The sequence below is a fragment of the Geospiza fortis genome, unplaced genomic scaffold (assembly GCF_000277835.1).
Source record: "Geospiza fortis unplaced genomic scaffold, GeoFor_1.0 scaffold130, whole genome shotgun sequence".
NCBI lineage: Eukaryota > Metazoa > Chordata > Aves > Passeriformes > Thraupidae > Geospiza > Geospiza fortis.
Genome location: NW_005054300.1, coordinates 10,546,873 through 10,557,505, shown reverse-complemented (window position 1 = coordinate 10,557,505; position 10,633 = coordinate 10,546,873). Strand labels below are relative to the sequence as shown.

General features: G+C 37.7%; 1 protein-coding gene across 2 annotated transcripts in view; it reads right to left on the bottom strand.

Annotated features, from left to right (window-relative positions):
• Positions 1 to 10,633, bottom strand: part of ZFAND4 (zinc finger AN1-type containing 4) — a 20,613-nt gene that overhangs the window by 6,061 nt on the left and 3,919 nt on the right. The window contains exons 2-7 of one of the 2 annotated variants that reach the window (XM_031062999.1): positions 7,023 to 7,098; positions 6,855 to 6,922; positions 6,126 to 6,312; positions 2,624 to 2,771; positions 602 to 1,810; positions 165 to 177 (exon numbers count right to left, since the gene is read on the bottom strand). In XM_031062999.1, coding sequence (XP_030918859.1) covers positions 165 to 177; positions 602 to 1,810; positions 2,624 to 2,771; positions 6,126 to 6,312; positions 6,855 to 6,922; positions 7,023 to 7,098 — 1,701 coding nt within the window. The remainder of the gene's footprint in view (positions 1 to 164; positions 178 to 601; positions 1,811 to 2,623; positions 2,772 to 6,125; positions 6,313 to 6,854; positions 6,923 to 7,022; positions 7,099 to 10,633) is intronic. The other variant, XM_031062994.1, reaches the window with a different exon arrangement.

Genomic DNA, 10,633 nt, shown 5'->3' with positions numbered 1-10,633 from the left:
AGTGCAGACTAAAAAAAAAAATGTCCACAAGGAAATTACTAGCAGATGGAAATTAAATGGAAAAGTAGGTAGTCTGCTATCAGCTTATTTGATATCAATGTTTTATCAATCTACTCACGAAGAGTCCAAGACAACTTCTGCACACATAGTTACAACTCTGAAACATAAAGCCTTACCCTCAATGGCTATTTAATAAATGTCCCCACACTTCAAAATACACCAAAACAACAAAGTACATTAGAGAGCAGAAGCTTGGCACATATGTGCCAGTCACTGGGCACACTTTGGAATAAATGACAATTAGTGAGCAGTAGAAGCCAGAGGATGCTTCTAACACACACACACACACACTCATAAATCTATCACTACAGTAACTCATAATTTCAGTTGTGAACTGAATAACCACTTTAATCTTAATGAAAAATTACTTCTAGGACCTGTTTAGACAAACAGGCTGTTTAGATACCATAAGCCATTCAGAAAACAGTTTAAGACACTCAGGGATTTAAATACACCTCCCACAGTCCATCTGACTCTCCTGACAAGACACAAATACACACACAGTAGTTTTGTAACATCAGTATCACAAAAACAGGAAAACTTTGATTTCTTTGGACATGTGCATACTCACTAGAATATATTCAGCAGCTTCATTTGGAGGAGCAGTTTTCCTAAAGCTTTCTTCCTGAAAATGCTGCAGGCTTGTAGGTAGTGCAATACCAGAAGTCCGAAAGCTGTCAGTCCCACAGGAACTCTGTAAACTTTCCCTGTTTGTGCTTCGGGCCAGCGAAGCCAGAAATCCTAAGTTACTTACAGAACTCACAGGTTCTTTGGATGCCTTGCTAGCCACATCTGTGATGTCCCTAGTCTCTGCTTTAGAAATCACATCAGGTCTTTTGCCAAGTGACTCTACTTTCACACTACAAAATCTAGTGGTCCTAGGAAAAGAGGAGTCTGCTATACTACGTACTTCCAATGATCGAAGCACATTTGGGGAGGCTGCAGATCTCAAGTTACCAGCCTCAAAGCACCTGGGCTGTGCTTGTGGTTTCAGGGCACTGTGATGTGCCACTTGCGCTGAATAGCGCAGGGGAGACAAAAGCAGATTCTTCTGAGGACTTAATTCACGAGTACTGAGAAGACCAGTCTCCATTGCTGCAGTGCTCAGCACTTTGCCAACAGGTTTTCTGTGTTGCTCTACAACCTTAGAATCTTTGTCTCCATCAGGCAGTTCAAGCTCTGGGTTCACCTTTCCTATGTCATATATCTCACTACACTGTTCAGCAGTGCTTCCTTCTGTTAAAAAAGCATAACCATCTGGTTCAGGTAGATGTTCTTCTTTTCCATATAGCTCCACGTTTGTTAGGTTTGGAAACAAAACAGCATCCTCCTCACTCGCTGAGGTCGCATTTTCAGGTGCTTTTTCTGAATTTGCAGGCAGGGATGAAAGAGGAGTCAGAATACTGTTTGTAGGTAGCTTTGCATTTTCTAGTTCAACACGAGATATTTTCGGTGGTAACCTGATGCTATTGACTGGCTGAGACCAAGAGCTGCTCTGCCAAGCATCATCTTCCTTAAGGAAGTGATTAGCAGTGGCTGGCATTGTTCTACTAGCAGTGGCCAAAGTAGCCAGTGCTGAAAGTGCGTTTTGGGGAGACTCTGACTGATGCAAATGCCCAGGAGGAGGTAGGCACGACTGTCCGATGTGGGGCAGCACTCTGAGGAAGCGGTGACGGGCAGCAGCCACCGAGCCACTCGACGGTCGAGGAGTCATGGGAGGCCGAGGCTTCACCTTGACAGTTTTCTTAGGCTATTAAAAAAAAAAGCCCAAGCAAAATCAAAAAACACAGATACAACAATTAGTATTTCACCTCCAGTTGCACTCAAAAGACCTGGCTGAAAATATATTCTGAGGAATTCAGACAGCGTAAGGCCAGATCATTCTTTCTACTCCATCATAATGTTACTAGCCATCAAGACTTCACCCCAACATCTGAGTAATAAAATCAAAGATTATAATCAGGAAATACTTTCAATAAATAGGTGATATATCAGAGAAACAGAAAAAGGAAGTCAGAATGCCATCAAAGTTATCCAGAGGAGCTTCAGGTCTCAAACACAACAAAAAATGTAAGGAAGTATAATCTCTTAATTTTATGTCTAGGTAACCTAGCCACATGTGAGCACCAGTTTTATTTTCAAGATAATATCATTCCCATATTTCACTTTATAGGCTTTTCAGTTACAGTATATCTAATGAAATTTTATTTTAAGAGAAACATTGACTTTTAGCAGAGCAGTACTGCAAAACAACGCTACTTAAAGTATTGGAAGAAAAAAACCCACAAACCTCACCCACCTACCAAAAAAAATCTACCCTTGCAAATAAATCCAGGACTAGTAATCAATTCATTGAATGAAGGCAGGTAGGTCCAAGGAATGCCAATGCCCCTCAGCAGAATGTTTACACAATAGTATTTACATAAACAATAGATGAGAAATCATCTACCCATGATAACTTGACTTCTCAATATGGCAGAGTATCTGATCTACTTTTTAGAAAAGGCAGCATAAGGAAAGCCCATGTCATTTTATGACAGAAAAATCGAAATCACAATTTCACCTTTTTACTCAGATTCATGTTCTCCATCTTTGCCTTGAGCAGTTTCATTTTGTTCATAGTAATTGAATTCTCAATAATCTGTTGGCCAGAAGGTGATGCCTCTGTCTCATCTTCATCATCAGCATATAAATTATAAACTGAACCACCACTGAAAATAAAAGAAAGTTTGTATTCACCCTCTAATGAAGTAATTTAATTACATTTTCAATGCAGAGTATTCTCACAACTAGGAAGTCATATCCGTAGTTGATCTGTTGACAAAACATTATGTAAAACTGTATGCAAAGATATTTCAAATCCATTTATCCACATAAGCATCCCTTATTAGGGCAAAGTGATGTCGCTGAAATCTGTACACAGCCACGCTTCTGGGAAGTTGTTATAGCATATACAGTTGGTTCACACTCACTATATATTTTCCCCACAGAGGGGATATCCAGTTCCACAAATGTCTCCTGAAGATATGGCCAAAGCTGTTAAGTGTGTGACTCAGACAACAAGCTGATCAGTTTTCCAATTAACCAGACACTGGCATGGAAGGAAAAGTCCAAATTTCTATCCATCCTGAGGGGTGTTCTCACCATAAATGGAAATGGAGGGGTCACCCATGTGGATGTGATATTCTATTTCTCCTTTTCAAAAAAAAAAAAAAAAAAAGAAAAAAGAAAAAAAAAGAAAAAAAAGATCAGTTTAGGTTTCCAAAGATTCCAAAGAGTCTCACATTTGGAAAAAAAATAAATAGATTAGAATTGCTAGTCCCAAGACAAAATATTTTAACTCATTAATCACTGGAAGTTTATAGCATGACATTTCCTTCTTCCATTCTGCATTCTAACAGAATGTTAAACCTCAAAGTTTTAAAAATCAGCATCTAACTTGTTTTTCCTATGAAGCAATGAAGGATTGATCAGTAACACATTCAACATTTGACAGTGAAATGAAAGAACCATTAGGACTGTCCAATTCATTACAAACTGATGCATTTTCAACACTGTAGGTAGTACATTTTAAAGAGTGTTTTAGTTCTTCCATTACATTGTCAGCATCTAGAAATCATCACAATCAGGCAATTCCCCTAATTCCTCTGTATTCACACAAATGTCTTAGTAGATTTAGCTTAAGTTTCTACTCTCCAAAAGAGATCAAGGAAGAGCTAAAAGTCAAGTGGAAGTCAGTACCAAAAAGAAAATATCACTAATTAGAGCTGCATCTTACCTGATTCTTAGAAATATTCTGTTGCCTTTAGAGCCAGCATTTTTTGCACTGACTCTCCAAATCCAGTTCCTAAAATGTAACAAAGTTCCAAAGGCATTTTGGAATGGAGAGACAGTGAGAGACTGGGAGATGGTGTGAAGAGCATGAAAGAAGCAAATTCAAACCAAGAGTCAGCAAAATAGACCAGACATTTCTTACCAAAACCTGAGCAATTCTATGTGGTAACAGTCAGCATATATATTACATATACATATTTCTCCTGGTAAAAACCCAACACTAAAAAATAATTTCAAAATTTTAAATTTTATCTTTACAAAGGTTTACATCATCAATTCCAAAGAATTTGCTGGATGTCCCTTCCTGCTACGAAAGGACAGAAAGCAAAGTGGTATTCTCATGTTTGGTTGGTTTTTGATTTTTTTTAATGCAAAAATAATTGTTATCTTTTTGTTCCATTTTCTGACAAACTGGGGCCAAAAACACACACCAAAAAAAAAAAGAGTGACAAAAGGATTTTTGTTTGCTTTAATGTGATTGTAAGATTATAGAAGTTGGACAGGGAGTTTTGATATTAATGATATTTTCAGCCCATTTTACAATGCGTAAATTTTATATTTACTTTGTCCATAGGTGTCAATATTCCTGAGCTCTTCCTTGTAAAATATATGTCTCATAAATTATTAGCTTGCTGAAATCCTTTTGGCACCAGTGTCTGCCAGCCCTCCACCACAGCTTCAATGCTCTTCCAACCCAGAGACAATGATTGCTGTATGCATTTATACTTTTGTCAAGTTTTACCCAGTAAATCAAGCACATATAAAATAAAATTATCTGGAGAACTATAAAAACCAAGACCAAAACCAATGTCTCATTTATAAATTCCAGTTGAATTCTGCTCCAGGTATCAGCAAGGTGAAAAAGAATGATAACCACGTGCTTCAAAATGCTTAGTCACCAATATACCCACACATATGAACACACCTGTCAGCATAGAAAACCAGTAGTTTTCAGTAGTATTCAAAGTGACCCTTTACTCTTACTTGTAAAGATCAAACAAAAAGGTCTGATTTGCTTCCATTCTCTCTTCCCTTTGCTACTTTTTCCATTTCCCACAGTCTCACCCAGCCATGGTAACAAACTCAAGAAATAGGATTTTCTTCCCCTCCAAATTACTATCTGCCTTACTAGAAAACCTAATAAGTGAACTCCTATAGAAAGCACAGAAAAACAGAAACAACTCAAGCTGAATGTTTTCAACTCAGGTGGCTTCCAACCCAACTGGTTCACTTGACCAGCACCAGCACATTTCTTAAACCCAATGTATTTGACTGAATGTGGGAATTCAGCTTTGATATTTTTTTCCGTCTGTGGTTTTTAAGTATGGATGTCTTATAAAAATTTTTAAGAGTAGTATCACTCAGAAGACAAACAATAAAAACCCAGCACAAAGCTCTTGCTTTCCTTTTGCACACAGAAACAAGAATAGCCACTTAAAGAAGCTTGAGCCTTAGCCTTGCAGAAAACACAGCTAGTTCTCAGAAAAGGGACTCCATTCCTCACAGCTGTACAAATGTTAAGTTCTTGAGCAGATAAAAGTACCTACCTAAAAGCTACAGTATACAAATAGAATGCAATAATTTTTAATAGGTATCCATTTTGATAGTTTTAGGAAAAACTGTCAAATTGTTTACTACAATTACAATGTAGCAGGTAAAGTGATACACGTGTCCTTGTGATGACAAGATCACTGGATTCTGACAGCAACTGACACAAGATTGGTACCTCAAGAGTAGCTAACCTGAGGCCTAATTACATCCAAAATCTGGCTGTATTGGTAATTACTATTTTCCTGACTAATCATTTAGTCAAGTCACACTCATAGGAAAAAAAATTATTATGTGAACAGGGAAGTGTTTACAAAACTAAACAAATGCATTAAGATGTTAGAGAAAGTGCTTAATGGAAGTTTTTAATATCTAATAAAATATTGATTTGACTCTCCTGCAACATGTGCCTTTTCAGAAAGGGCTGGAATGTTGAAAATTGCCTGAAGTATGAAGTCAGTTTTATCTCACTATATGAATGCACACAGTGATAAGAACCATCAGCACAACCACTGACCACAAAGCACTACTGTGCTCTCAGACAGTTACAACAATTTAATAGTGCTTAGGGAATAATTCTTTCCATATGCCAGATACTCTTCTGATAAAACCAACAAATACAGCTGAAAATTACACAGCAATCCACTCTTGAAGAATAATACAAAGACTAAAATGAACTTTACCTCAAAGATTCAGACAGTGGTGTTAAAGTGCCATCGCCCCGGTCAACCACACGGAAGAAATTCAAGCGATCTCCTTCGCGATACACGAGGAAGGTAACTTGTTTGTTGGACGGCCCTTTCTCCCAGACCTTGTCTCTAGCAGGATCCATGTATTCAGCCATTTCCCTGATAGGATCTTTCACAGGAACTAAAAAGATTAAAAAAACAAAATAAACCCGAAGTATTATCACTGTTCTTTTGATCACCTCTGAGAGCTCAGCTCAGTTTATAACAGGAATTCCCAACCTAGAAGATAGGCTGAGTTTTTTCCCAATTTTTCCCAAGAAAATTATCAAGGAAATTTCTTAATTTTCACTCCTATACAGATGATCCATGTAATAACCAAGTTTATCATCTGACTGTAGCAAAGCCTGATTCTTATGACCATATTTTAAAAAATATAATGACATTCTAGGATAATTTTTTCTTGAAGTGAAGAATTGCTGATTTTATGACTTGACGATTCTGTACATACACATATACTTAATTTAAGAGTAAACAAAGTGCACTTGATATGCTAAGAGAAGATGGGAAAAAAAATCCCCCCATTTTTGTTAAGTATTTTTCCAATTAATTTGGAACTGAAGTCTCAATGTCCAAAATGCTTACCTAAGAGAATGCTTACCTAAGCTCTTTACAGTTATAAGACATTGCATGAAAACCACTATCTTTAAGTTCCTTAACACCTACCTCTTCTGGTGTTAACAGGTCCACCTCGCATGGCCAGAACCAACTTCAGAGTGCAGCCTTCTGAAATGCTATAATTAACAACAAATACATTTTTATAGCATTTTCTGTTGTTCATGCTAACAATTATTTAGAAACGTTAATTAGAAACAAATTTTATTCTATACTTACTTATAATCATCCAAACAATAGTCATCCTTCAGTTCCATATTATTCCAAATTAAGTGCTGTTGAGAGACAGGAATACCTAAACAAAAGAAACAAACAAGTAACTTAAGGCTGGGCAAGAAGACTTCTGGGGAGATTTGATTTTTGAAGAGTGTGGGGCTGATTGACTGAAACTGGATCACAGGAGAAAGAAGAGAAGAAGCAGGACAAGGACAGGCACTTGAGCAGTGTTCAGCCATGACATCCAACCTCCATATAGTTATTAAAACCAAAGATTTTCAGAAGGCTTTAGCTCACACACAAAGTTCAACCTTTTGGCTCAGCACAGTGTGCAGAAGTGTTCAACTGCTTCAGGTTTACTGAATACCTGCTTTTTCCAGTCATCAGATAAGGGAGGTTTTTCCTGCTATCTGAACTTCAGAACTTTATGTCTACTGATGGGAAAAACAGGACAAAACTCTACCTACAAAACTGCTGAATAATTTAATCACAGACTGGTATTCTGTATTACTCACAGTACAGACATAATCACATTAAGGTGACTGGTGCCAGCTCTATTACAGTGGTGAGAAGTGCAAATCTGTTCTTATCCCTGCTTGGTTTGGGACCTCAAAGTTGGCATGTACAGTTTAGTACCACAGCAGTTAATTAAATTCCATCCTACAAACACTTTTCTTTTGTTCTGGGTGTTTTTTCGAGCCATCAGAATGTTATTACCAATATCCAGTAATACTCACTTTCAACTCAAGTTCTGGGTTGATTTGGCTGTTTTTGTTAAAAGAAAGTAAGCATACTGAATATTTGTTCTTATTAAAAATCTGTGTTCTATACAAATAGAATCTAAATTCTACACAATTTTTGCCTGCATAGTCAATTCAGTTAGATACAGATGTAATACACATTAAAGGTAATAAGCAAAAGCTGGTACAACTTGAGGTCTTCACACATTTTTACTGGAATGCTACCATGTTCCGAATTTTGGATAGAATAAAAATGAACACAGCTACAAAAGGATGGGACATCTCAGACCACCAAGAAAAAAAACAACCTTCCCTCCAGCATGACAAGGAAGTTGTTCAATTTGTCTAGTGAAACTCAGGTAATTAAGATCTCACTGTACATTCATGACAAATATTAATTAAAATCCATATCTATAAAGACCAAGAACTACTTTTTCAAGAAGTCCTAAACACTATTTCTCATACTAAGAAACAAAATCTATAAATGTATTTTCCTAAAGGCTACATTAAAATAATCTTATCCAATATTTTTATTCATTACATGTTCAGATACTAAAAGGAAATGCAAGTGGCAGTGCTACACAGTAAGACTTCCCTTAAATACATCTGGCAGGAGGGGAACACAAAGATCAGTCTTTCAGATAGTTCCCAAAAACATTTAAGCTTTTGAAGGCTTGTGAGAATGCTCAGCAAGCTGTGGCAGGGATCAGAAGAGTAGTCCCTTGCTAGGCAGAGAAAGGGCACAAAGCTCCCAATACCCATCGATGGCAAGGAAGAAGATGGGACCAAAGTCCAAGCACAATTAACAGGCAAGTAGGAAACATCCCTGTGCAGAAGGGGGAGTGCACTTTGAGGAACTGTCATTGTTTTTCTTTAGGCTTTACAGAAGATGACAATTTCCTCTTCTCACCACAGCTGATACCCAGATCCTCCCTGTTCTGACCAACCAACACAACTTTACTCCCCCTGACTGCATTTAACAGGAATCTTATATCCTCTGAAGTCCACAGACATTTGTAAGAAGAGTATGCTCATACAGTAGACTAACACAATTGCTACTACACTGCTGGCTATATAGTAGCTGGTTATTGGTTATGTTTCAAGTCTGCAGTGTAAGCAAAAGAACAAGCTGGCAATAGCCAGTGAGTCTCCATTAAAGTTTTTTGTGTTGTTTTGCACTCTTCTGATTACAAACAATCTGATTACTGTCTGCATTTGTTATGGTTTCAGCAGTCTCCAAGGAGCAATTTCCAATTACTTTGATAAACTGAGAGAGCATTTGTTAAAAAGGCTGGCTTGCAGCTGGCAGTACTGGAGTGAAACATGGTTTTGCTCATTCAACAATGACAATGTATTTTTGATGAAATGAACAGATGAAAAGAGGATACTCTGCTGTAATTGGAAACAGACACATCTTTATTACTTATTCCTTTTTATACTGCTTTCTTAGAATTCTGTATTTATACACTGAGGAAATAGTATGTGCTCTATAGCTTCAGAGGCAGCAAAATATTCATCACCCTTTTCTGGATCACAGTAAGGATTCCTTGTGGAGACATTCGCACATGAGATCATCATATACAACTGCCAACAATAATGAGAACTGTGAGATATCCTTCCACTATACCCTCTCCCTAAGCAGCACATGATGGTGTCACTGGCCTGTCCCAAATCAGTACTGAGAGGTAAACAAGGCAATAAGCTACATCTCAATGCTCAAATGGAAATGAGCTGGCCACCTGATGCTACAGGAGACAGAAGAGTCTGCAGATTACCTACTGAAATGGCTGCAGGTGCACTGACAATGTGACCCACTAAAACAGGGGAAGGAGAGGAGAGAAGCAGCTACCCTATCCTGTCTCTGAATCAGCAGCTCACATACAGCCTTAAGCTTCCCTCCCTTACTCTTCTTTTTGGCATGCTAAGTAGGTTCACCACAGAAACTGATATTGTCAAGTTTGACACAGGAAAAAAAAATTAAAATCCCTGTAGATTTCAGGTAAAAACCTTGATCTTATGCTATGGGTATAAAGTTCCTATGTTTAAAAATGCCACATATATTTCACTGTCAAAATTCAAACTGCACTTATCTTTCATTCAATGTTGAAATTGATGAAGCCTCTGTTTACAGAAAGGCTGGGCTGACAGTCTTATTTCCACCACAAACTGGCTACATTATTAAGAGGTGCAAAAGCCCAGAACTTGCAGTGGCCAGACCATTTTCCTAATTGTTAAACCCCTCAGCATTAACTTGAATGACAGCAACTATGGCAGCATAAACAGAGTCAGTACTGACCTACTCTTTGTCGAAGGGACTGACCAAGAACAGACTAAAGACAGCAAATCACCAGTAAGTGAATGCAGGCCAACAAAATTTCCTGACAAAGGTGACCTTACTTTACAGCTTCCAGGTGCTGCTCTGGGCAGCCACCCACTATGAGCAGTCTTGCACTCACAAAAATGTTTCCCCAGCTCAGACAAGGCACAAGCTTAAAAATGCTTCGTGAACTTCTCTATCAGCACAGTAAACAGGCAAATCATAAAGTAAATAGAAGATGTAGGGGAAAAGTAGCAAACAGAAAAAAGCAGGATTGGTTCCGTTAAAAATTCATGACACTTGTGCAATCCACTTACTTCAGTCCTGGCAGAAGCCCACCTATTTTCTCTAATGCAAATTGTAACAAATGTCATTATGACATACTCTGAATTCACAGAATATTGAAAGAAATTACAACATCCATATAAAGTCAGCTTGACATTCTTCTAGTTCCTTTTTATTTGATGTGAAGCTGCTGTACACAGGCAGCAAAATAATGACAGCAAAAAGACCAAAGAAAAATAACAACTGACATGATGAACTGAGTACACACATAC